The sequence below is a fragment of the Ictidomys tridecemlineatus genome, chromosome 3 (assembly GCF_052094955.1).
Source record: "Ictidomys tridecemlineatus isolate mIctTri1 chromosome 3, mIctTri1.hap1, whole genome shotgun sequence".
NCBI classification, from domain to species: domain Eukaryota; kingdom Metazoa; phylum Chordata; class Mammalia; order Rodentia; family Sciuridae; genus Ictidomys; species Ictidomys tridecemlineatus.
The window spans coordinates 140,817,479-140,845,467 of NC_135479.1; the positions used below are offsets into that span (position 1 = coordinate 140,817,479).

Below are 27,989 nucleotides of genomic sequence, written 5' to 3' on the forward strand. Positions count from 1 at the left end.
CATATAAACTTTAAGTAACGTGCAAACTCTTTCATGAATTTGATTATCTAGTATTTCTATCAGTGTTGCCACAATCCAGCAGGATATGAATTAGAAGTTCTGCTCTATACGGTATGGGTTAGTTCCTTCTGGTCTAAAATATGGTCCGGATTAGTGATTCTAAAACTAAAAACTGTTCCAGTTTCTGACTCAAAAGATCTAGGGTGGGGCCTTGAAGTGTGCATTCCTAATAGTCCTGATGTAATTGATCAGGGGACCACAATGAGACCCACTGCTCTAGACAAATCAATCTGTGTCCATTCAGTAACCTTTTTTTTTTTTTAAAGAGAGAGTTTTTTTTTTTTAAATATTTATTTTCTAGTTTTCGGGGGACACAACATCTTTGTTTGTATGTGGTGTTGAGGATCAAACCCGGGCCACACGCATGCCAGGTGAACGCACTATTGCCTGAGCCACATCCCCAGCCCCCACCTTTATTCTTTATGAACTTTTCTTATGTTGTTTCAGAGTTTACCTGAATTCATAAAATTACTAGTGAAAAGGATACTTACCAAGAACAACTTTATCCAGATTAATGTAAGTAAAAGCCTTTAAATGCAAAGAAGAAAGGTATCCCTAAAAGAGAAAATATTAATGAGTATGAATTAATCTATCTATTACATTAGCTCTTATTAGGGATTCATTTTTACATCTGTATTCTAAAATGGTATAAATAAACCTAAAAGAGCAATTTCTATAGGACAGCAAAAGTCAATACAAGTTCAGGTGGCTGTTCTGAGTACAAATGATATATAAAGAATACCTCAAGCCATTCAGTGGCACCAACCGCTCCAAAGTCTCCAGCACTCCAACTGGCAAAAATGATGCTTCTGCTGGGTTTAAACCCACCTGAAAGAGAACAAAAAAATTAGGTTAATGTTGAGAAAGGGGTACAGGCAAGTAACTGACATAATAAAACTTCTAATTCAAAATAAGATTTTAAAATATTGATTTTCCTATTGAGACCCCAGGTAAAGAGTGCTAAAGGAATAGGAATAAAATTTTTAAGTGATCTACAAAGGGTAGAATGAGATCTCTACCAATAAGATTTCAAGTACACAATAGTTACTCTTTTTGTTGAGTCCCTTTGTTTTTTTATTCTTGTTGTTGCTGGAGTGGGGGGTACCAGGAGGGGCACTTGACCACTGAGCCACATCCCCAGGCCTATTTTGTATTTTATTTAGAGACAGGGTCTGGGTTGCTTAGCACCTCACCATTGCTGAGGATGGCTTTGAACTCCAGAGCTGTTGGGATTATAGGCATAAGCCTAACACTCCCAACCCTTTTTATTTTGAGACATGATCTTGTTGAGTTGCTCAGGGCTTCACTAAATTGCCGAGACTGGCCTTGAACTTGAGCTCCTCCTGCCTCAGTTTCCCAAATCACTGAGATTACAAGGGTGCACCAATGACCTGGCTCTTGGAGTACCTTAACTCCTGAATCAAAAAATATTTGGAAATCGTAGTGCAAGTATGATGTGCATCTTCTATAATTTATATTTTTTTTGGTAGGTGGGGAGTACTAGGGGTTGAATCCAGGGGCACTCTCTACCATTGAGCTGCATACCCAGCCCTCAAAACAAGAATTTTGAATTTGCAATCCTTTGGTGCCAGTCTCCAAATGGCTTGGATTATGGGCATGAGTCACCATGCCCTGTGATATCTATCTTCTTTGAGAACAATTTGCTTAGCCGCAAAGTCATTTAAAGGGTTTTTGTTTGTTCATTCATTCACTACATTGCCCAAGCTGACTTCACACTTGTGGGCTCAAGCAATCCTCTCACCTCAGTCTTCCAAGCAGCTGAGAAGATAGGCATGCACCACCATACCCATGTGAACATGGAAATATACTTATGAAATAGAACAAAAACTCAGAAATTTAAGTTATGGGAAGTTTCTAAAGAAATCTCATTTACAGCAGCTCCTTTTGGAATTACATATGACACTGCTCTCCATCCCAATAATTACGCAAGATAATTACTTTTCTGTATCAATGTATTTTGTATAAAAGTTAACCAATTTACCATATAACTGAAAGGTTCAAGCATAATATGGGTTTGCATTATGTGTGTAGGTGGGTTGGAAGAGTGGCAAGTACCACAGAAAAACTTGAAAATAAACAGAATAATATTATCATTTTGTTTGGCTTTAGCACCTTCATATATGCTACTATTAAATTTGGCATGTCATTCTGGATATGTCAAATTAGAGAAGGGAAAAAAAAAAAAAAGGCTAAATACTTTAATACTTTTCCAATATCCAAAAAACCTGATGATTTGGGCTAGGATTGTGGCTCAGGAGTAGAGTGCTTGCCTAGCACATCAGAGACCCTGGATTCGATCCTTAGCATCACATATATTGTGTCCATCTACAACTAAAAAATAAATATTAAAAAAACCCAATGATTCAATAAGACCCTTCTTTTGAGTCATTTCAAAGTCAAAAGCAATCTACCGGGCTGGGGATGTGGCTCAAGCGGTAGTGCGCTCGCCTGGCATGCGTGCGACCCGGGTTCGATCCTCAGCACCACATACAAACAAAGATGTTGTGTCCGCCGAGAACTAAAAAATAAATATTAAAAATTTCTCTCTCTCTCCTCTCTCACTCTCTCCTTAAAAAAAAAAAAAAAAAAAAATCTACCTTATATTTAAAGATTAGCATAAGAGAATCCTAAGAAGATAGGCAAAAGTGAAGAAAGCATATAATAACATCTAGAACTATACATAGTACATAAATGTTCAAAGGTCTCAAACTTTGTACTTTACCTTTTAAAACCATATCTGAAAATGTCCGGGCAAGTTCCAAGAGAAGAGCTGTTCCTACACTGGATTTTGCAGCACCAGGACCCCAGGAATCTCTCTGGGCCCCTACTACAATATAGCGATCTTGGAGGGGTGGGGAGAAAAAGAAAATAAATTACTTTTTTACACAACTGAGTTTATTCTTTTTTTAAAAAGATATCGTTCAGAGAGCTGGAGTTGTAGCTCAGTGGTAGAGCAGTTTGCTTGCCTAGCATGTGTGAGGCACTGGGTTGAATACTGGGCATAGCTCAGTTGGTAGAGAGCTTGCCTTGCATGCATAAGGTCCTGGGTTCAATCCTCAGCACTACAAAAATAAATAAATAAGTAAATAAATAAACGTGTTGTGTCCATCTACAACTAAAAAAATTATAAAAAATAGTACTCAGGGGTACTTATACCCTACCCTGTTCTAAATTGTGAGGCTAGTCTTGAATTTACTCACGTCTTCTGAGAAACTGGGATCACAGGCAAGCAATACTGCACCTGACCTTTTTTGTTGTTGTTTCAAGGATTGAATCTAGGGGCACTTAATCATTGAACCACATACCTAGCCCTTTTTTATTTTTTATTTTTGAGACAAGGTCTTGCTAAGTTGTTGGGGTTTGGCTTTGAAGTTGCGATCCTCCTGCCTCAGCGTCCCAACTGATGGGATTACAGATGTGCACCACAGCATCCAGCTATGATGAGCTTTAAAACTGTTTTCTAATAATTAAGTCTAGAATAAGCATGCCAGTAAAGTGTAGAGTATGCATTAAGTATAAAAGAGCCTAACTACAGATCTGATATAGAACATTGGAGATTAAAAATGTGCTTATCCCTAGTCTAGTAATGATGGTCAGTTTTTAACTAGGGTCTTATTATCTCCCAATAAGGCTGATAACACCACAGTCCAGGTAAGGACAGATAAGATTTAGCACTTCATAAAACCAACCCATGCTAGCCTTCCTGCACTCCCTACTTCTTGGCCACATGCCTAAGGGGAGAATTTAAAAAAAAAAAAAAATCAATGGAAAAAGTACAAAACAAAGGTCTTTCTTTACCTGGTTCTTCAAAGCCTTTAATAACTCCAAATATATTAAGAATTTTTATCTCTTTTAGCACATTGTTCACAGATAGCTTCACACTCATATTCTCTGGGAATTGCATCTTACATGAAGAGTCTGTTTTCCAACCAGAACAGTCATTTTCCATTTTTCTAGAAGTAGAAAACAGGCAAAGATCTGGGTTATTGTTATTTCTGTAAGGATTGGAAAATCAGTCCTACAGTCTGTCCAGGTTCTAGGTTCAAAGGACACATAAAGAAAATATAAAAAATTTAATCCCTAGTGGTCAACCATTTTCCTCTTACTCCAGTCAGTAGGCAGTTATTTGAAAACCATGAGTTATTTCCTAGTTTAACAATATTTTTAAATGTCTCCTTACTCTCATCTGCCTGAGACAAAGCTAGTTTACATTTGAAATACATGCCAAGATGTACTCAAAACAAAGATCATAAAAGTCCATTAATATAATTCATATTTCCCAGCTCTCTCCAAAGGTAACGTATATTCTCATCTATTACAAAAGAATATTCCTATGTTGCTGGGAGTTAATTATCTTTCCCTAATGTTTCGTTAAAAAAAAAACAAAAAACAAAAACAAACTTGCATCAAAACATTGCGCCCACGGGTGGTACAGGATAGAGTTCAAACCAGCCTCAGCAACAGTGAGGCAGTGCTAAGCAACTTAGTGAAACCCTGTCTCTAAATAAAACACAAAAAAGGGGACTGGGGTTCTTTTTTTGGTAGAGTGCTTGCCTGCACATGTGACTCACTGGGTTCAATCCTCAGCACCACAGGAAAAATAAAACACTTTGAAATAAGTAAAGATTTGGTTTTGTAAAATATAAAAAAGGGCTGGGGATGTGGCTCTGTGTTGAGTGTCCCTCAAGTTTAATCCCCAGTAACCGCCCCACAAAAAAAACAATTATTACCCCTTACTATAACACAATTTTTTCAAAGTTTGAATAAAGGTCTAAAATTAGATATCTATTGTATGACAATATTAGGCAGAAAAAAATTAATGATATGTGTACTCTCAGACTGGAATATTTCTTGTTTTGAAATGGAGGTCTCACTATGTTGCCCAGGCTGGTCTATGGGCTCAAGTGAACATCCTGCCTCAGCCTCAGCCTCCTGAGTACTGGGACTACAGGCAAGTGCTACCACAGCTGGTTATACTCTACTTTTAAGAGGTACTTGTGTATTAGGAAGGATTATCCAAAAGAATTAATTATGACCATAAAACATTTGGAAACTATTATGAGAACTGAGGACATTCAACATAGACTAGGAAACCAGAATAATTCTGTGCTACCAAAGAAAATCATCCAAATACTAGTGGATGTTACAGTGTTACTGCAGCTCAACATGAATTCTAACATATTTTCTCCTATAATTTAATAGGTTACCATAGGTAACAACATGCTTTACCATAAAAAGGACTCAAGCAGAAGTTATGACAGAATACCACACAATGAATTCACTGACCAAATTGAACAAGAATTCCTGAGTTTATAAATCTAATATCTATTATCAATATCACTTTATAGAGGATTTTTTCATTTTATTCATACCAAGTTATTAAATAAGTATTCCCCAAATTCCCAAATGTGGAAAATTATACACAATGATTTTCAGGTTTTATTAGATCAATTTAAGCTTATTAGTCAGTTTTCTCTTATAAAACCTCACCTTACAAGACAGCTTTCAAATAATAACTTACGCTAACAGCTTTTCTGCACATTCTCTGGAAATTGTTTGGACAGGTATATTAGGCAATCCTGATGATTGAGATGGAGGAAACTGAGTATGATTGAAAGATGGGAATCCAGGTGTGTAAGGGTCGCCTGTTCCCAGATGAGCCTAGTAAATAGAAATGAAAGAGTTAATTAGCTCTCTCTGCCACTTAAGAAGTTACCTAGAAGATTCCGATTGGTATGAGGCTACACAGCCCAAGCTAGTTCAACAACCTAAAGTCTAAGTGGCTCTATAATATGTAACACTTATTTTTAGATGACATAGGCCAAATTCTCAATTCAAAGCACTACTGATGAAGTATTTTTGGCAATAAATATTTTTAGCAATTTCAATTCAAGGCACTATATATACCTTATTTTCTTTATGGTACTGGAACTGAACCCAGGGCACTCTATCATTTAGTTATAGCCCCAGATCCACACCCCCTCTACACACACACACCCTTTGGAGACAAGGTCTCACCAGTTACCCAGGCTGGCCTTGAACTTAAAATTCTCCTGCCTCATCCTCTGCTTGAACCCCAGGCATAGACCCACCCTGGTAGCTCAAGACATTACTGATAAAGTACTTATCTCCCTGCTTCCTATTAAAACTCTATTAAAGGAAGCATAGTTCTATTTAGTTTTTTTTTTTTTCTTTTTTTTGGAACCAGGGATTAAACCCAAGGGCATTTAACCACTGAGTCATATACCCAACCTCTAAGTTGCAAAGACTGGCTTTAATCACTGACTGTGATCCTCCTGCCTTAGCCTCCCTAATCACATGCTCTACCATGTCCAGTGCATAGTTTTAATTCTACTAAGGTAGGTGGAACCAGTAACAATTAGGAGAACTCAAAAACTCATTGAATTAAGAAATAAGAACTCACATGTCCAAAGACTGCAAGGTCTGCCTTAAGAACGGGAAACGTAGCCTGGTCCATGTATATTAAGACACCAATTGCATTTGCGCTTTCAGCATTTGCAACCTACAGAAAAACAGTCAGAAAATGAAGATCTAATCATATAAGGTGAGAATAATATACATTGGACTTTAAGCTGAAGAACAAATTGTTACAGGACTAAACTGATATTCCCAAAAGTTTCAAGTATCTTATACATTAGAAAAAAAAAATCCCTTGAAACTTAACAAATTACAGAGAATCTTGAAAATTGATTCAAGATAACCATTGTCTTTTAATATTTTCCAGTCCCTTTCTCAATAGGACCCGTAGCTCAGAAAATAATTCCAAGAGTCAATAAATGAGATGGCATCAAGTTAAAAAGCTTTTACAAGCATAGGAAACACTTGAGAATGTGTAGAGAGAACCTACAGAATGAGAAATTTTTCTGAGGATTAATATCCAGAAAACATAAAGAACAAGTTTAACAAACAAAAAAACCAACTAACCCAATTAATAAATGGGAAAATGAACTAAACTGACACTTCTTACAATGGCCAAAAATATATGGAAAAAAAAAGTCCAACATCATTAGCAATTAGGGAAATGAAAAACATAACTACACTGAGATTTTATCCCAGACCAATAAGAATGACAGTCTTCAAGAATACAAACAGGGGCTGGGGAGGTGGCTCAAGCAGGAGCGCGCTCGCCTAGTGTGCGTGCGGCCCGGGTTCGATCCTCAGCACCACATACAAAACGAAGATGTTGTGTCCACCGAGAACTAAGAAAAAATAAATAAATATTAAAATTCTCTCTCTCACTCTCTCTTAAAAAAAAAAAAAAAAGAATACAAACAATAAGAAACAATAAGGGATGTGGCTGTGGCACTCACTCACCTAGCACATGTGAGGCACTGGGTTTGATCCTTAGCACCACATAAAAACAAATAAATAAAAATGAAGGTATTGTGTCCATCTACAACTAAAAAATATTTTTAAAAAGAATACAAACAATAATAAAGGATGTGTTGAAAAGGGAACACTCTTATACTGTTGGTTGGACTATAATTAGTACAACCATTATGGAAATTAGTATAAAGGTTCCTCAAAAGACTAGGTATGAAACCTCCATATGATCCAGCTATACCATTTCTCCATATTTATCCTAAAGAATTAAAGTCGTCATACTATAGTGATACATGCATACCCATGTTTATAGCAGCACAATTCACAACAGCCAAATTATGGAACCAACTTAGGTGCTGATCAATAGATGATGAATAAAAAAAATGTGGTACATATACACAATGGAGTTTTATTCAGCCATAAAGAAAAACGAGGTGCTGTAGCTGTAGCTCAGTGGTAGAATGCTTGCCTAGCACGGGTGAGGCACTGGGTTTGATCCTCAGCACCACATAAAAAGTAAACAAAGTTACATAAAAAATAAAATGTAATTTTCAGAAAAATGGATGAAACTTGAGAACATGTCAAGAGAAATAAGCCAAACTCAGAAGTTTCTCTCACATGTAGAAGCTAGAGAGGAAAAAAGGAAAAGAAAAGGGGAGTGGGTTCCTTGTGAAAATCAAAGGGAGATCGATACAGGAAAGGGACCAGGCAGGACAAGTTGAGGGTAAGTGGAAATATTGGAGAATTATATTGGCCAGATCATATTGTTGTTATATTCATACATGCATACATAATAACAAATCCTACCTTTACATACAACTATAATGCACCAATAAAAAAATATGGAAAATATTTTACAATCCTGTCCTTTGTGTAGCATGTTTTAATTTCCTCTTTAATAAAACATAACTGAATTCTATACACACATAAAGCCGGGTTATACAGACATAATTTAAACTGCTTTCACTTAAGCTTCTTCTTTTTTTTTTTTTTCCTTTTATTACTGGAGACTGAACACAGAGGCTCAACCACTGAACTACTTAGGTCCTCGCTAAGTTGCTGAGGCTGGCCCTGAAATTGTGATACTCTCAGCTTATTGAGTAACTGAGATTACAGGAGTGTGCCCATGCCCTGCTCATTTAAGCATTTTTTTTTTATTATTTCATTTTCATAGACAATGATGGCTGGCTACAAAATACTAGGAAGTGAATATGCCACAGTTTTGAAGTATCCTATGATTTTAGATAAATAAAATTTGAGAAAATTGACAAGAAATAGCATTTAACTAACTAGTAAGATACCATTGAATTTGGTAACCCATACTCACCTTTTCTGCAAAAGTGATTTTCCCAGCTTTAACAATCACTAAAGATCCATTAACAGAAACATTTAAATCCTCAAAGTCTTTTTTAGTGCCAAAATTAGCATGAACCAATTTGCCCTAGAACAAAGATAGTAGGTTTAATGAGCATTAATGAGCTATATCAGAACAGCTATAGAATCTGAAAGAGGAAACCAAGAAAGGGAGGGAAAAAAAGTGTGTGGGGGTTCAAAGCCAAAAAGATATTGTAAAGTTCTGAATGTCAAAACTAGTCAGTTATCAGGAGTAAAACCAAGATTCCCAGCACTCTTTATTTATGCTTTTGCTTATCATATGATGGCTTTAATTTAAAGACTATTTTATATTGCTTCGGATATTTCTGGGGAAAAGAAGTGATAATAGGATATACTAAACACAGAGGCATATACAGTTATCATAGAAGCACCAATGACATAAGATTTCCATTCCTGAATCTCAGACAATTAAGGACATGCCTAGGTTTTAACTGAAGAGTGTAATAAATCTTTCCAAAAAATTGTTAAATACTATATTAAAATAATGTGACTTGCATAAACCAACTTTTAGATGTTTGCATAAGTTGTCATCAAGTTTCTAAACTATTAGTATTCACTATTGGTGAACAACTAACATTAATAACCCAATATCTGAATATAGAAAAATTGCAGATGAACTAAAATCTCAATGTTACATAACAAAACAATCTCCCCATCTCCAAATGATACAGGTGACCAATCAGGAATGCAGAAAACCACCATAAAACTTCATCTGGTGCAGAAGGCACCCATTAAATATAAAGCCAACATACAAATATGTGATTTATAACTGGCAAATAATCTGACAATTTATTATTTGCTTTTATGGTGATCAAACCCAGGGCTTTGTATATACATGTAGACAAGCATGCTACCAACACTAAGTCACACCCCCAGCCCAAGGTGGATATTTAGCTGTTCCAAAGGGGAGTTTGATATGTGCATTCATTAGCAAATACCACCATGTGTCTGGCACTCTCCAAGGCTATGGGACATGTCATAAATGAAACTAATCTCTAGTTTACATTTAGTTGGTGTTAGGTGCTAGAAGTATATGAAAGGGAAAAACAAAACAAACAACAACAACAACAACAACAAAACAGTAAGAGAAAGTAATTAGAGGGGAGCTACTTTTTTGCATCCCCAATCCATTTTATTTTATGACAAGGTCTTGCCAAGTTGCTTAGGACCTCCCTATGTTGCAGAGGCTGGCATGGAGCTTGTGCTGCTCCTGCTTCAGCCTTCCAAGTTGCTGGGATACAGATGGGGGTGCTTCACAGCACCCCATGGAAGGCAAGTTTTACAAAACTTCATAAAAGGCTTATAAAACTTTATAAAAGGTTTGAGGTAGGAACATGCTTGAGTTTAAATGGTAAACAACAAGAAGGTCAAAGTGACTAGAGCAGAATGAGTGAAGAGGAGAGCTATTCATCAGAGTAGCATTTCATGTACTGTTTTGCCTTACTTACAGTAACTGTTGTAGCTTTACTGTATGCCACGTAACCCTTTGGATTCTCCAACAGATATGCCAGGCTATTATTCAATAGAATCACCGAGTTTTGAGCATGGCTAAAAAAAGATTAAATTAAAATGAAGCTAAGGCCAACCTTGGGGAAAAATATATTAAATAGCTTGAATACATTTAAATTATCTAGCTTGAGGGAATTTTGCTCTAAATCTTAAAACTTGTTTTTTACTTTTAAAGTCATTGCTATGGTTAGCATGACTTGAAAGTCATTACTTCTATAAAATAAGTTTATGATCTTTTGACATACCTGCCTTTGACCTGAATCTTAACATAGTGTTCGTCACGCCAGACTTTGCTGAGTTGAAAATCATGGAATTGATTTTCAATAAAATAGGCAAGATTTTCATCTTTCTGAGACCCAGCCTCACGAGGAATATATGTATTTTGATTCAATTGCCTAGAGGGAAAAAAGTCTGTTAAAACATTTATCCCAATCACCAAGCAAATTGTTTTAATCCCAGAGCTCAGAATTATCCTCACAATTAAATGAACTATGACCCAAACTTCCTAAAATGACCAGATAGAAAAAAAAAATCAGAAGAAAAAAGATATGTAGTTTCAATTTTTACCTCTCTGAAGCATTTTGAATCCCCTGGAAGCAAAACTGTCAGAACTCACATGGTTCTTACTAATGATACTCAGCACACTAATTTTTCGCCCCTGTCTCCCATGGACTACACTTAATTTGTCCATAATGCCTATGAAGTAAAAATACCAAAATTGCTAATTTAAGACTGAAAGAATTCCTACATTGAAAATATAGGAAGCTAGCAAAAGGTAAAAAGATGATTTGTTTTTTACAGAGACATGTGTTTGAAGAAGATGGGACAGAAACTTTATAAGGATATCTCTTGGGTTATGAATTAATGAGTGAGAACCAGCAGAAATCAATAAATAGTAGAGCACATATCAAATCAGGCAGTCAAATAAGTTATGACTGTAGAAGATGAAAGAAACTATGCCCTTGTGGACAGTAGCAGAGCTCAACACGTTGTGACAAAAGGCTAAGATGGAACTGATCAAAGCAGAAAAAAGTCTTGATAATGAGCAATAAGCTACAAAAAAAAAAAAAAAAAAAAAAAAGGCAAAAAGATCAAAGCTGTGAAATTTTCAATGGAGAATTCCCAGGAAAGTTCTAACTTTTCTCCACTACTGCTGAGTAATTCTTTGCTGACCCCTTTTTTTCTATAGCTATAGGGAAATCTTCCCTACCCTAAAAAGCCTCTCCTCAAGACTCATCCTTGTTTTCTTTCACTGCCACCTAATAATCAGTAAGTATGCATTTAGACATTGAAGATGAACTTGTGAAGTAATTCAAACTTACTTGATAGTGCTGGTGAAATCTATGGTATTCAGTTTCTCTGACAACATTGCTTTAAGGTCTGCCCAATACAAGCGAGAAGGTGTTTCATGGAAGTCCTCTTCTGCTTCTGAGTTTTCTGATTCCTCCACCCCTGTTCCTGATTTTCCACAGTCAGTTTTTGGTTCTACTCGTTTACAATAGCCGAGATAACCAATCATAAATCCTGAAGATAAAAAAGTTTGAGCAATAAACTTGTAGAACTTATTAATAATCTATACCCATAGAAATCGTTAATTTTTAAAGCTAAATCTTGAAAATACTGATTTTAATTAAATTCTAAGTAGTTTTAAAGTATACAATGCATTTCTGTTTCACAGATTTTTAAACCATTGAATCTATTATATAGTAACTACTTAAACAGTTTATTTGTTCAAACTTTAGGTAGGTATGCTTTCTCATCAGAAGCCTTCCTTGAAACCTCAGGCTGAGGTGTATGTTTCTAGCATAAGATATGCACAAGATATTAAAATTATCTGTGTAACTCTCTTCTACTACATTAAATTCAATGGCAGGTATAAAGTATTAGTTATCATTGTACTGCTAATGTCTAGCATAGTGACACTTAAAAGGTACAAAATAACGATCTGCTGAGCTAAAATAGACTTCTCAAAATTGGTTAGAAGAAACACTTACCAATCATGAAAAAGATGATTACAGCAATAGTCCCATAGCAGATACTTCCATTAAACCTTTTTGATTTGGGGACACTGGCCCTCATATTACTGTCAGCATTTTCTTCTTCATCTACAGCTAGTTTCATCTCGACATGACTGTTATCTCCATCTACTTGGCGTGCCAGACTAAACCGGGTGTATGACAATGGTTCTCCACCAAACTGAGATTTAACAAAAAAAGGGAAAGCATTATGGAGGAAAAAAAAAAGGAATTAGGAACATTTACAAAAACTTGCTCAAGTACTAAACTTGGTTTTTCTTTTCTTTTTTGGTGGGGGGTGGTGGTGGTGGTACTGGAATAGATCCCAAGTCCTAGAACTTACTAGGCACTATACAACTGAGCTACATTTCACAGCCTGTTTTATTTTAAGACAGGGTCTCACTAAGTTGCCTAGACTGGCCCTCAACTTGAAAATCTCCTATTACTTCAGCCTCCTAAGAAGCTGAGAGTATAGGTGTATGCCACCATGAACATGCATATGCACAAGTACCATACTTGGACCATTACTATCACCTGATACAGAGTTTTTGTTGTTATTATTGTATTGAACCAGGGATTGATTGAACACAGGGGAGTTTAATTATTGAGTGAAAACGCCAGTCCCTTTTTAAAAAATTGAGACAGGGTCTCAGCTAAGTTGCTAAAGCTGTTTTTGAACTTGTGATCTTCCTGCCTCAGCCTCTCAAACTGGGATGTCAGGTGTGTACCACCATGCCACGCCCTACCTACCTGATATACATTATTAAAGGAAAAGAAGTTCCTCTTTCAAATTAACAACCTTCCCTCTGCCCAGTTCTGTCAATGGCAGATGAGGGCTAGATCACATACTGGTCTTCTTCATTAAGCTTTTTCATTCAGGATTTCTCTTTGTATATCTCCTCTATACTTTTTTTTTTTTTTTTTGGTACCAGGGATTGAACTCAGGGGCACTCAACCCCTAGACCAACTCCCCAGCCCTATTTTGTATTTTATTTAGAGACAGAGTCTCACTTGAGTTGCTTAGCACCTCACCGTTACTAAGGCTGGCTTTGAATTTGCGATCCTCCCGCCTCAGCCTTCCAAGTTGTGCCCAGCTCCTCTATACATTTTTTTTAAATATTTTTTTAAGTTGTTTTTTTTATTTAGATGCGGTGCTAAGATTGAACCCAGTGCCTCACACATGCTAGGCAAGTGCTATACCATTGAGATACAGCTATAGCCCCTTCTCTACACATTTTTAAAAGAGAATTCTTCATACTAAGATTATCAGATCTTGCTGTGCTGCCTAGGCTGGACTCAAAGGTCCTCATGCCTCAGCCTCCCAAGTAGCTGGGACTATAAGTGTACACCAATATCCTATCAAATAGACAACATGAACCAACATAACCAAACATACCCAAACACCCTGAAGCTTCTACAATATTTTCCATAATTAACCTTAATCAGAACTGAATCTATTCCTGTCTTCACACAAACATTGGAACATATCTTGGTATTTGGGAGTGCTCCCAGGGGAAGGGTGGATCATACCAGGGGGCATTTTCTGTTGCTATAATAAAATACCTGAAGCTAGATATTAAAAAAAAAAACAAAAAAAAAAAAAACACCTGAATCTAGGGCTGGAGTTGTAGCTCAGTGGTAGAGACCTTGCCTAGCATGTGTGAGACACTGTGTTGGATTCTCAGCACCACATATAAATAAAATAAAGGTACACTGACAACTAAAAAATATTAAAAAAACAAAAACAATCTAGCTGGGCATGGTGGTGCACACCTGTAATCCCAGTGACTTGGGGAGGCTGAGGTAGGAGAATTTCGAGTTCAAATCCAGTCTCAGCAAAGGCGAGGTGCTAAACAATTAAGTCAGACCCTGTCTCTAAATAAAATACAAAATAGGCCTGGGATGTGGCTCAGCGGTCAGGTGACCCTGAGTTCAATTCCCAGTACCAAACAAACAAAAAAAACCCACAAGTGAATCTACAGCCTATACGAATCTACCCTATGTGTGATGACATATACATTTAATCCCAGCTACTCAGGAAGCTGAGGTACATACAATTTCAAGTTAGAGGCCAGCCTGGCAATTTAGTGAGATATTATCTCAAAATAAAAAATTAAAAAAGGATTAAGGTTCAGTCGTAGAGTACCCCTGGGTTCAATTCTTAATTAAAAAAAAAAAAAAAGCCTAGATATACCCTTCCTTTATGGGATCTGTATATGCCTCAAAACCTAGTTCAAATGTAAAAGATCATGTAAGTATAGTTGAGGATATTATTTCATGCTTGCTGGGTGAAAGTCAGGCTTTTATACTTCACATACTTGCAAACAAAAACGTAATTAAAAATATCTTACCAAGTTAGAGATTGCTGATCTGGCTTGATCCATCATTGTGAGTTGCCACAGGGAAGAACCTAATATTAGAATAAAGAATTAATATAATGAGATAGATAATACTATATCAAATTAGTGAGAGATTTTCATCATCAGAATAGATTATTATATATCAAATTCCTGAATTAAAGCAGGGTAGCTGTGGGATTAGCTTGAAAGACAGGACAGAAACAAAAAATTTGAATATGGACTACCTACTAGCTAATGCTACTCTATCAATGCCAGATTTTGGGAGTGTGATAAGATGTTATATTTTTGTTCTTAGATTAATGCCAAGTAATTAAGGATGAAGTATCTTGTCTGTAATTCATTTTCAGTATGCATGTTGTGTGTATCACCCCTATGTGGCAAATAGCTAACAGTAAATCTAGTTAAAGGGGATAGAAAGAGTATCACTGTACTATTATTTCAACTTTACCTGCAGGCTTGACATATTTGAAAATTAAAATGTGGGGAAAACTAATTAGAATGTCATTCCTGCTAAGCAGATTTAAGTAGCCAAATTTAACAGCAAAAAGAAAAAGGGACAGGGTTGGGGATGTAGCTCAATGGTAGAGCACTTGCCTAGCATTCAAGACCTTGGGTTTAATCTTCAGGACTGAAAAAAAAAAAAAAGGTGGGGGAGACAACAGACTATCATCTGGGGGAAGGGAAGACTGAAGCAGAATTAAGTCAAAATCACAAAGCATCTGCAATAGACACGAGAATCCTAATCCTTCATTTAAAACAGTTGCTCTAATAATCTGTTAGAGCTTACACACAGACAAAACACATAGGTATGCTATTTTACAGATGAAGACATCAATTACCTAAGAAGCTAAGCGATTTATATAAGGCTGCTAACTGATAATTTTTTTTTTTTTTTTTTTGGTACCAGGGATTAAAATCAGGGGTGTTTAACCACTGAGCTACTTCCCAAGCCCTTCTTAAGGTTTGTTTTGTTTTGTTTGGAGGAGGTACCATTGGGTTTTTTTGTTTGTTTGTTTTGTTTTTTAAAGAGAGAGAGAGAGAGAGAGAGAAAGAGAGAGAGAAAAAGAGAGAGAGAGAGAATTTTTAATATTTATTTTTTTTAGTTTTTCGGAGGACACAATATCTTTGTTTTGTATGTGGTGCTGAGGATTAAACCCGGGCCACACGCATGCCAGGTAGTGCAGGCAAGCGCACTACCGCTTGAGCCTCAGCCCCAGCCACCTTTGTTTAATCTAGTATTTTCCACCTCCTTTTTTATATTTTACGTTGAGACAGGGTCTTGCTAAATTGCTCAAGCTGGCTTTGATCCTCTTGTCTCAGCCTCCAGGGCGGCCAGAATTATAGGCATGTGCTACTGCACCTGGGTGCAAACTGATACTCTAAATCTAAAGTATTCTTGGCCAAGGCAGTGGCATATACCTGTAATCCCAGTGGCTCAATGGTCTGGGGCAATATTACAAAATCGAGGCCAGCTGTGCAATATAGCAAGACCCTCAGCAACTTAGTGAGAACTGTCTCACTAGGAAAAAAAAAAGAACTGGGAATATAGCTCAATGGTAAATAGTAAAGCATCCCTGAGTTCAATCCCAAGGAAGGAAGGGAGGGCAGGAGGGAGGGAAATTATATTCTTACCCCTGGAATTAATTTTTTTTAAGTTGCAGTTGGACACAATCTTATTTTATTTATTTTTATTGGTGCCGAGATCGAACCAAGGGCCTCGCATGTGCTAGGCAAGCACTCTACTGCTGAGCTATAACCCCAGCCCTTTTTTAAAAAATATCTATTTTTTTAACTGTAGTTGGACACAATATGTTTATTTTATTTATAATCAAAGTAAAATCTCTCTGTAACTAAACGTCATGTCAAGTTAAAGCCTTTACTGAAATCATAATTTTCGAATTAATTTGGTCTGAGTGCATCCAGGTACTTGAAAGTGATGTTGAAAATGGACATCTATTACATATAATCCACTTTTAAGTCTTTTCTAAACACAGAAGTACACTTATAGCATATTATTTAAATACCCACAAGGTAGAAAGCATGCCACCTACAAAATAAAAGACACTGTGTAAACTGGCTTTAGAGAAAGCCTCCTCTTTTGAAACAGGGTCTCACTGAGTTGCTTAGAGCTTCGATAAGTTGCTGAGGCTGGCTTCAAACTTGCAATCCTCCTGCCTTAGCCTCCTGAGCTGCTGAGATTACAGGCAAGTACCACCACACCTGGCTAAAAAGTTCCTTTCTAAAAAGTACTATTAATCAATTTTTTTTTTTTATCCCGAGGCTTTAAAGACCAAAGTCATATGCAATCTATCATATTCTTAGAAGTACAATCTCTTGCCCCTTCTGGTACAAAGTTTTATCACTACCATTGCACCAAAAGTGTGAAACCACAATCACTTGGGCCAGAACCAGAAGGCCCCACCCTAAGCCAATTTTGATCATCCTTTTTCTAGGAGAAAACAGTTTACAAGTTTAAAACTTGTCTGAACCAACCATGCCTCAATTTTTATAGTTTTAAATTAATTTTGTTTATATAATTTTATTTATTTATTGCAGTACTGGGGATGGAACCCAGGATGAAACATCCCTGCTAGGCAAACACTCTACCATTGAGCTATACCGTTGGTCATGGAAATAATTTTAAGTCATAACACATTTAAATAAATTATTTAAACAAATTAAATAAATGAGATTGAGTGATTTTCAAATCTATAAAACAAGTAGACATTTACACATATTTATTATTTATGTAATTAAAACCAGAGTACATGTTACTGATAAAACAAATGTTATTTTTATTTCAATCTACAGACACAAAATTAATAATGTAACATAAAATAAGTCACTTGAATATGGGAGCACAAGCCTATAATCCCAGCTACTTGGAAGGTTGAGGGATGAGGATCACAAGTTCAAAGACAACCTCAGCAACTTAAATGAGACCCTGGCTCAAAAGTTTTTTTTTTTTTTTTTTAAAAGGACTGGGGTTGTGGTTCAATGATTAAGTGCCCCTGGGTTTAATCTGTGGCAAACAAAACAAAAACCCAAGTGAAATCACTCTAATTTATGTACTCTAAAGGGGCATGGGAGAGAAACTTTTCCTACCAGTTATCAACACCATTCTGTCTATAAACAGTTCTATTAAAAAGCCATATCTAAAAGTCAAAAACAATTCTCATTTGGTTTATTTCAAGATGTCATCACCAATGCTGATTAATCTATTACAAGATACAATCCTAGTATCACCTGGATTTTTACACACATTAGTTAACTGTATTATCTCTGAAGTTCCCAACGGGGATAGAACTTGGGTACTCATATATGCTAGGCAAGCACTCTACCACCGAGCTATAAATATTCCCCAGCCCTTTTTATCTTGAGACAAGGTCTCACTAAATTGCCCCCTTGCCTCAAACTTGCGATCCTCTAGCCTCAGTCTCTGGAGAAACTGGGTTTAAGGTATAGATCACCACACCCAGCTTGAGGGGAAAAAAACCAGTTCAATTCTTATGTGAAACAGAAGGAGGATCTGAAATGTCTTTGAGTTGTGAGACAGAAGATAAACAGGCAAAAGATACTAGGTAGACTACAATCCCAACCTTCCTTAAAATAAAGTCATCTTGCTGGGGATGTACCTTAGTGAAGAACTATCTTGAAATCTCAAACTAATTGTAGTATCTCAAGACTAAGGATCTATAAACATTTCATAGAGCTGGAGGTTGTGGAAGAGTTCAGATATACTCTTACCTATTATAACAGACAAAGCCACTACTCTCTCTTGTGAAGTAAGAACAAGCCATTTGTCAATACCAGCAAGCCCACTTCAATTTAGAAAATCAGCCACTGTTTCAAGTCTTTGGAGTTCACATAAAAGGAAGTTCCTATACCCGTTTTTGAGGATCTGTTCTAAAAATCTTCACTGCCTTATGTTCATAATCTGCATTTTCTCCTAAATGAGACAGAATACACTTTACCTACACTCTTCCCTGTTCCTTGAGGTCCTATTCATCTCTTCCAGACTCAGCTCAATGCCCATCTTTATGAAGTTTTTTCTGACATATTTCCCTATCCTGGAACACTGGATAATGGACTATCTGTTAATTAATAAGGAGTAAAAATTTTATTTCTTAACAGTATTGGTGCATGATTCATGCACATGAGGTTCCAAATGACATGAAAAAAGAACATAATGAAAAGTTTGGAACTAGAATCTTTCCCATCTTTATCACTAGTCTGGTTTATCCTGAAATCACCAGGTAAATCTTGGGTAGAAGGAAGTTTCTTTAAAAGCAGAAAAACTGCTGGGCACAATGAGTGGTACACTGTGGCAGAATTTCAAGTTGAAAGTCAGCCTCAGCAACTTACTGAATTAGGTAACTTAGCAAGATCCTGTCTCAAAATAATAAATTAAAAGGCTGGAAATGTGGCTCAATGGTTATGTAAGCCCTGGGTTCAATCCCAGGTATCTAAATAAATAAAAGCAGAAAAACTGTAAAATATACCCGGTAGGGTTCTAAAATCTCAAGCACCTGTTGTAGACAATGCAAACATTTCCTTAGACAACTATGCATTCACTAGGTGAAAAGAAAAGGATTACATGAATTTACCAAACTTGTGCAGGGTGCTCAAAACTCATGTACTTACACACACACACACACACACACACACACACACACACACGAATTCACAAGGGATGGTCAAGGTGCTTCTAGTTAAGAGTTTAATTTTATGGCCTGAAATGAAAGAGCAGTGGAGCAGCAGCTTCCTTCCCATATAGCCTCTGAAAAGAGATTGCCCAAACTGAAGGTCAGAATTACAGAACCACTTGAAGTCACTGTGGCCTGCTCATCAGGGACAGCAGAAAGAAGGTACCTACACAGAAGAGTTCCACAAGGCCATTTTTAACTAGATTTCATTATTTGCCTAAGGTTTAGCTAGGAACCTTACTCCATAATAGATAAGCACATTATCAGAAACAAATAACTGCCTTAGGGTTGAGTTACCCAAACTAAATCCTTAACACTGGCTAGGTTTACAGTCATGATTACTTGACAACAGCATCCCAAAGGGGGTGGCGGGGGTACTATATTATATCCAACTGTGGGTTCTTCATGTAAAAGTTTTCAACGGTGGGTTCTTCATATAAAGCACACTAAGTTTATAATCCAAAACCATAAAGACAATGCAGAACCCACAAGTACTTTAGAGAGCCTAAACTTAATTTTCGCAATAAATTCTAGAAGTCAGCTTAAATTTCTTTGTTAATGGGTCAAATTTCCCAGTTCTGAGACAAATGAGTCAGCACCTACTATTACAGACTCGTAGTTAAGCCCCCAATAAAGACGTCGGGTAGCCAAATACTTCTGTAACTGGACAACTATTTCCTATTTCAATCCTCTTAATGGGAAAATACACAATACTGCAGTCCTCTCCATAAGTCATGTACCCCAAGGTCACTGCAATCAGTGGGCAGGGAGAAAGTGTTAAATGAAAAGAGGTGTCACTAAATATCATTTTCTTACAGACCCTCTCTCCATACAACCACTGTAGAGAGCTGTCCAGCAGAAACAATGAACACAATAGGTCTCAAAAGCCCTTTGATCACACTGCTAATTCCCAGAGTTTACACACAAGTCTTTTTCCTACGGTCTCCCATCTTGTAGGAAAGACTGCCAGCAGTACTCTTAATGTGAACACCTGGGACGTTCTGTTGGATTCCGCCTTGGGAAAATTTGAGTCCACACACAAGGCCAACAGGCAGAGCCTGGCAAAAGATCAGGTGGTGCCGGAGCTCAAATGTGCGGTTCTCAGAAACTGCCACCTAAATGCCCATGACACTCTCGTAACCGAATCGGGGTCAGCTTTGTCCCTTGAGACCAGGCCTTGCAGAAGAGAAGGGTTATAAGCCCAAGGTCACCCAAGAACCCCGACAGCCACTGCTGGGGGTTACTTCCTGGAGCAGCCACGTGCTCCAAGTTCAGCAGTGCTGCTGCAGCGTGGCTGCCCCTGAGCCTGGCTAGGAGGGCATGCAGCTTTTAAGAGCCAGCTACTGAGGAACAGGGATCGACCCGGCCCGAGGAGCCGGAAGCAGAATGGAGAGAGGGCAGAGCGATGATGGGATATTTTTATTCTTGCCCTAAGCCCTAAAGAAAAACCATTCGCCTCTCCGCGACCAAGGCAGGCGCAAAACGCAGGAGTAAAAGGACGTTCCTCTCTGCAGAGCGGCCCCACCCCTCTGCACCTGCAGTCCTCTCTCGGCGTGGCCGCAGCCCCCGGCCCACCAGCTCGCGGCTCCCGCAGCATCCCGCCCGCCCCTCCGAGTCGCTGCAACCTCCGCACCTCCCCGCAGCTGCTGGACAGCACCGAGGTGGGGTCGGCCCGGACACCGCTCCAACCCGCCTCCCAGGCTGAGGAAAGAACAAGAGGGTCTCTGAAGTTCTAACAGCCGCCGCTCGTCACTCACTCAGGCGCCTCCTCCTCTGTCCGCTACCGCCCAGCCGCTACTGGAGATCCAGACGCCCTCTGAGAGGTTGGCCACCCGCAACCGGCGGCTTATAGCATGGGCCCGCCCCACTCGACCCCCTAGGATTTGCGTCACTTCCTGCCTCACGTACACCTAACGAGGTACTCTAAAGAAACCGCCTGGGGTGATGTGCGCGCGCACCCGGCCCCGGCCCTCCGCTTGGGTGCGCGGGGTGGGGCGAGGTCTCAGAGAAAAGGCGCCAAGACGGCAGGTGCCGGGGGAAGCCAAGCGATTGGCGCTCTGGCTTTCTACTGGGCGCCCTCTTCTGGGTCACCGGACCCAGCCCTTGTCGCCCGGAGCGCTCCGCCTAACCTTGACCGACCTCCAGGCCCTGCAGTGCAAGGTCGAAAGTGTAGCTTTGACTCCAAAATATTTATGGTGAATAGTTACTTAAAGTATCATATTCAGGATGGAATATGAGGTAGCCACTAAGGCATATTGTAAACATATATATTTCGCAGCCTCAGAAATAAGCAAAAAGGGGAGAAAAATAAAAGCAAAATGCAAAATTGTTTTCAGGAGGTATACAAGCAGCACTTGAACCTAGACTGACAGAGGGATTTGCATATGTTTAAGGCATAAGAAAATGGAAAGGAAGGCAGAAACAAGAAACATGCTGAGGTGATAGGATTGTAGATTTAACTTCACGTTTACTGCCATTATTGTTACAGGATTGCTGAATGCATAACAAACACGACAGGATTCTTGTCACTTTTAAAAGTCTTTGCAAACATTCACATTTTGCCTTCTGTCCATTACAGACCAAGACCAATGAGAGAGAGTTTACAAATAGCTTCTAAGTTAAACCTGGACCAACAGAGGGTTACAGATAACAACAACAACAGACTTTGTAGGTGGAGCCCTACGGGACCTGGGGCAGTACTTTAAAATACAAATCTATTCTGGGGCTGTAGGCTCTTGCCTTTTCCCACATTCCGCTCTGAAATAAGGGCAAATACTTGGGATTTGCCACCGCAGGTTTTTGTTTGTTTCCTCTGTAGTATTGGGGATTGAACCCTGGGCTTGGTGCATGTTAATTAAGAGCTCTACTACTCAACTACATCTCCACCCTTAGATTTTATTTTTAGATGGGGTCTTGCTAAGTAGCTCAGGCTGAGGTCAAATTTGCAGATCTTCCTATCTCAGCCTCCCAGGAGCTGGGATTATGGGCATGTGCCATCCAAGAGCCCTGCAGCAGTTCCATTTACACCCACCCCTGTATAAAATCTCTCTCCACTCTAAAATATGTATTTAAAAATCTTATAAGCCAGAACATCGCTGCACCTTAGTTGCCTTGAAATTCAGACAATAGACCTACCGTCTGCTTTTCCTTGGTTATGAGGTAGAACGGGCCCTGTCAGGAGGATGGTGCAGCCCTCCTGCCAGCCCCAGTTTTATTGGGGGTCTCAGGGAAGTTTCAGTGAGTCCTGCCCAAGTCTGCTTCCTGATTTTTGAATGGTGAAATGGGAACTGCATGGGTTGCCTCCAAAAGAGGATGCAAGAATTCAAGATGCTTGCAGAACTGGTGATTTTAAGGAAATTGAATTCCCCTCTTTTTGCCTCAATTTACTGCTCCCTTAATCTGTTTATTACCTTTGAATAGCCTTCAGCAAGCTTTTGTTGTGAAGGTCTTCCGGTTTTAGTTGCCACAGTGATTGGAGGTTATGATAGTTTGGGTTATAGTTGAGGCCACCTGATCTTGAAACAATTTTTTTCCCTTTGAGGAAATGTAATTAACATTCCAAACCCCAATCTTCCATGTGCTTATCTGTCAGATAAGGCTCTTTGTGATTTTCAGTTGCCCTTTGTTGCCTTTTCCCTGCTCCCTTTCCTGGCTGACTAGCTACCTAAGATCCCCCACCTTAACCCTCCCCCACCCCTTAAGGACTTGTGTCCTTAAACTCTTTTAAAGTGGTTGGGCATCGTCTAGTCTGGCTATTTGTTAAGAAAGGGCAAAAGTGAAGGATTGACCTCAAGTCTTCGTCCTCTATCAGATGGTGCATGCAAGTTAAGGATATTTAACAATGCTAGTATTTCAAGGTGAAATATCTCATACCTTCATGGAGAAAAGCAAAGTCAGGATCATCCATTGATATGAAATTTCAAATAAAATTTTATATTCACTGAATAAAACACCAAAGAGGATGTCAATTGTTTTTATTTATTGTTTTTATTTTAATGCTTTTATTAGTGGTAATAGACACTATGCAATCAAATTCCCTCACTAACTTTTGTCTCTGGAAGTTGCAAGATATTCCTCCTCTACAGTTTCAAGTAAATGAATATAAATATATCTTGCTTTGTTATGAATCCTGTATGTTTTTAGCCTCCAACTCCAAACATTCAGACATTTTCTTTTTTTAAAATCTGATTGTCATTGTTATTATTGTTACCATTATTACATAGCATTATTTCATACTTGTGGAAATCCAGTAACGTAGAATGTTTATAATGAAATAAGGTTTTGATAACCTTTATCTAAACTATCCAGTATAGCTGATGTGGATAGTTTTCAATGTTCAAACTTCCACAAACTATAACAAAAGATTTACCTTACTCTGGAAATAAAATTCTTGCAGTTCTTCCAAAAAGTGCAGAAAAATCAAATCATGTATGCTAGAATTTTCATAAAATTTGTGGAGGTTGTCAAGAAATGTACAGTGTAAAACAAAATGTGCTAAAGAGAAAACAACACCTTGAGTTATGGGGGAAAAAACACAAAGCCTGGAGAGTCAGATGCTGGATGTATCAACTTTAAAACGGGGCTAACCTGCCTCCCAACTATTACTAGTAATTTTCCTGAAAGATACAATGCAAGAAAGAAAAAAAACTATAGTGAGATCTGAGCTATGGGGCAGGATATCATCACTTAAGTGGGATCTTATAGCAGATGCCATTTGATTGCGTGTCTAGGAATGGAATGTAACTATAATGGGAAAATGTTTAAGTGGAAATGTTAACTTTCCTCCATAAGTACTCAAAATTTTTATAATTGAGATATAATTCAGAAGCCATAAAATTCATCATGAAAAAAAAAAACTGCTTCCCAGGTTTTCCTTTCTATGTTTAGATGAGTTAAGGCAGTGAGGAACTCCTAAAAACATGACTGGCTCAGAGTAGACCCTTGATCAGCATTGGTTCAGTTCAGTAAGAGTCTGGGTAGGGAGGATTGGGGTCCAGTAGGACTGTGAAATAGAAGATGTCTACATTTAGGTTCATGTAGGAAGAGAGAAGACATTTCAGTGGAGAATAGCCCTACTCACATGAAAGGTCTGAAGTGAGAATGAGCCTGGGGTTGTTAAAAAAATCCTACCCTTGGTGTGGGGTTGTGGCCTAGCATGTGAAAGACCCTGGTTCAATCCTCAGCACCACATAAAAATAAGTAAATAAAATAAAGGTATTGTGTCCAGATGGTATACACCTGTAATCCCAGCAGCTCTGGAGGCTGAGGCAGAAGAATGGAGAGTTCAAAGCCAGTCTCAGCAAAAGCGAGGTACTAAACAACTCAGTGAGACCTGTCTATAAATAAAACACAAAATAGGGCTGGGACACACAAAATAGGTCTGAGGATGTGACTCAGTGGTCCAATGCCCCTGAGTTCAATCCCCATTACCCCCACCCCCACCACCAAAAAAAAAAAAAAATCCTACCCTAGCCAGGCATGGTACTGTTTGGCCTTTGATCCCAGCTACTTGAAGGCTGAGGTAGGAGGGTTCCAAGTTCAAGGATACCCTGGGCAAGTTAGTAAAACATTGTCTCAAAATGGAAATAAAGGGCTGGGGATATTACTCAGTTGGTAGAGTGTTTGCCTTGTATGTACAAAGCCCCCAGCACCATTAAAAAAAAAAAAAAGGGAAGAAAATATAAAAAGGGCTAGAGATATAACTCAGTGCTAAAAGTGCCCCTGGGTTCAATCCCTATTACACTCCCCCCACCCCTGGAAAAAAAAAAAAAGCCACTCTAAAGGAAATACCTGATAGCTACTGCAGGGGGATTACTGATGAAAAAGAGGGTACAACCATCATCCACTACAAAATTCTCCCTCTTTTTCTTCACATGAAAACTCCTGTAGAGGCTTGCTAGTTGGTGAGTGAAGAATAGCAGAAAAAGCAAACCAGAGAAGCCACTTAAGTAGTAAAAAGAGCCCCAGCTTAGAAGTCAGCATCTGATTAATGGTTCTGTGCCTCAGTCTCCTTGTTTGCCGCATGAAAATAAAATCCCTTTATTTCCTTCATCTGTGAATTTCAAAGTAGGAAATCTTCTTAAACTATATGGTTAAACAAATGTGAAGCGTTTACTCATTCAGAGCCCAATGCAAATAAGAACATGTACAGTGAGGCAGAAGCCTGGAAACTGAAAAATCCTAAGCTTCTAGCAATGAGGCTATTGCTTAAGAAATTTTCTTTTCTTTTTTTGGTACAGAGGATGAGACTCAGGGTTAGACAAGTGTGCTACACTTGAGTTACATCCCCAGCCCAAGGCTATTGCTTAAGAAAGAAAAGGTAAAAAGAAAGGTATCTTCAAGAAGTTTTGAATGCTTTGATTCCAGAAAAAATGATAGTTATTGATAATGGCTGAGATGAAAAGGTAATCCCTTATTGTTTATTGAGTAGAGTTGCGTACTGGTCAGATAAGTAAAGAGATATTCAAACATGTACCTCTGAAAAGGCAAACGATACAGCTGGAGAAACTATAAAAAGGGACAAATAGCAAGAATGCAGATACGTATACACAATGGAATGTTATTCAGCCATTTAAAAATGAAATTGTAGGGCTAGGGATATAGCTCAGTTGGTAGAGTTCTTGCCTCACATGCACAAGGCCCTGGGTTCAAGCCCCACCACCACCACCACCACCACCACCACTACCACCACCACCACCCAAAAAAACACAGAAAGACAAATACCACATAATCTCACTCAAATGAGGAATATAAAAAGTTGATCTTGGAAGTAGAGAGCAGAATGGTGGGTACTAGACTAGAGCGAATTGGGGTGGGAATGGAATGGGGCAAGGTTGTTCAATGAGTACTGAGTTACAATTAGATAAGAGCAAGAAGTTCTGCTGGGCTATTGTAATGTAATCCCAGCAGCTTGGGAGACTGAGGCAGGAGGATCTCCAAGGTGCTAAGCAACTCAGTGATCATCCATTATCAATGGGTGACCATTGATAATGATGATATGTTTCAAAAAGTTAGAAGATTTTGAATGTGTCATTATAAGGACATGATAAATGTTTGAAGAAGGAGGTATGTTTTAAGTTGATTTAAACATTACGTATGTATTCATATGTCAAAATATCACATAGCACCCCATAATATATATGCAATTTTTATGCTTTTATGTACCTTTTAATATATATATATATATACATCTATATAGATAGATACATCTAGCTCTCTCTCTCTCTCTCTCTCTCTCTCTCTCTCTCTCTCTCTCTCTCTCTCTCTCTGTGTGTGTGTGTGTGTGTGTATTACACATAAATTTTTTTTTGTTTTTGTACCAAGGATTGAATCTAGGGGTGCTTAACCACTGAGCCACATTTCCAGCTCTTTTGCTTTTTATTTTGAGACAGGGACTCTATAAATTGCTGAGGCTGGTCTTGAACTTGCAGTCCTCCTGCCTCAGCCTCCAGAGCCACTGGGATTATAGACTTGCACCATCATGCCTGGCAGTTCTTTAAATCTAACTGTTTAAATCTAATTGTTCCAAATGATGTGCCTACTTAGATTCCAGTTAACGTTTATCTGTTTTTTTTTAATGTAAAAGTACAATTGAATGAAATTCATTTTCCTCTTCAGTCCCAGGTACAAGAGGGGATCTTTGCCACTTGCCTCCTGAAGCAAAGTCAAACACAAACCTCTTTTTTTTTTTTTTTTTTTTTTTGGTACCAAGGATTGAACTCAGGGGCACTTGACCACTGAGGCACATCCCCAGCCCCATTCTGAATTCTATTTAGAGACAGGGTCTCACTGAGTTGCTTAGCACCTTGGAGATCCTCCTGCCTCAGCCTCCTGAGCTGCTGGGATTATAGGTATGTGCCCCACACCCAGCTCTAAACACAAACCTCTTAGCTGAGATTTTGACCAGGAACTGAGGAGGAATAATCAGTGTAGAGAAAGCATTGAAAAACCAAATTTTCAAGATGAGGGGAAGAGGTTCTTAGTTTTTAGATAGAGGCATTTATTATTTTGTCTCTTACATTTGAAAACATGAAATAATACTCTTGCTGTGTGCAAAGCACTCTGGAATTTTCTATCCTATTTAATTGTGAAAATGCTAATTTCAGCCCACTTTGTTGATTTCCTAATGGGGTGTGTGACTGTGTTTGAAAACCACAGGAGGTAATTCTAGACTATCTACTTTTCCAAAGCACATGTCTTTTTAGTGAACAGGACACAGGACTTGCTCAAAGTTAAAATTCAGCTCTCAACGTTTCTCCCTGTTTCTTTGCCCACTGTTTAAACTTTCTACCACCCTACACTTCAGCAAATATTGATTAAGGTTTTATGAGTGGAGAGACCAAGTAAGAAAACACAAATCAAATGCTTTCATATAGTGTCACACATTTTGACCAGTGATGACAGACCAGTCATACAACAGGTCTTTGTAGAAACCTCAGTAGAAGGGAGCGGGTATGGGGGTAGAAAAGGCAATGGAATGAGATGGACATCATTACCCTATGTATGAAGACATGAATGGTGTGAAAATACTTTGTATACAACCAGAGATATGAAAAATTATACTCTACATGTGTAATGAG

The 27,989-nt window shown here is 38.3% G+C and overlaps 1 protein-coding gene and 1 long non-coding RNA gene across 3 annotated transcripts in view; one reads left to right on the forward strand and one right to left on the reverse strand.

Annotated features, from left to right (window-relative positions):
• Positions 1–21,304, reverse strand: part of Tfrc (transferrin receptor) — a 31,734-nt gene extending 10,430 nt beyond the window's left edge. Inside the window, exons 1-13 of one of the 2 annotated variants that reach the window (XM_013365184.4) lie at positions 21,168–21,304; positions 14,696–14,754; positions 12,324–12,525; positions 11,652–11,853; positions 10,575–10,724; positions 10,269–10,368; positions 8,753–8,866; positions 6,506–6,604; positions 5,603–5,742; positions 3,880–4,034; positions 2,804–2,923; positions 803–888; positions 552–615 (exon numbers count right to left, since the gene is read on the reverse strand). In XM_013365184.4, coding sequence (XP_013220638.2) covers positions 552–615; positions 803–888; positions 2,804–2,923; positions 3,880–4,034; positions 5,603–5,742; positions 6,506–6,604; positions 8,753–8,866; positions 10,269–10,368; positions 10,575–10,724; positions 11,652–11,853; positions 12,324–12,525; positions 14,696–14,731 — 1,468 coding nt within the window. In that variant the 5' untranslated portion in view covers positions 14,732–14,754; positions 21,168–21,304. Of the gene's footprint in view, positions 1–551; positions 616–802; positions 889–2,803; positions 2,924–3,879; positions 4,035–5,602; positions 5,743–6,505; positions 6,605–8,752; positions 8,867–10,268; positions 10,369–10,574; positions 10,725–11,651; positions 11,854–12,323; positions 12,526–14,695; positions 14,755–21,043 lie in introns of both variants that reach the window. The other variant, XM_005340279.5, reaches the window with a different exon arrangement.
• The window catches only part of LOC144376390 (uncharacterized), a 46,563-nt gene continuing 39,768 nt past the window's right edge, over positions 21,195–27,989 (forward strand). The window contains exon 1 of the long non-coding RNA XR_013436831.1: positions 21,195–21,328. This is a non-coding gene — a long non-coding RNA (uncharacterized LOC144376390). The remainder of the gene's footprint in view (positions 21,329–27,989) is intronic.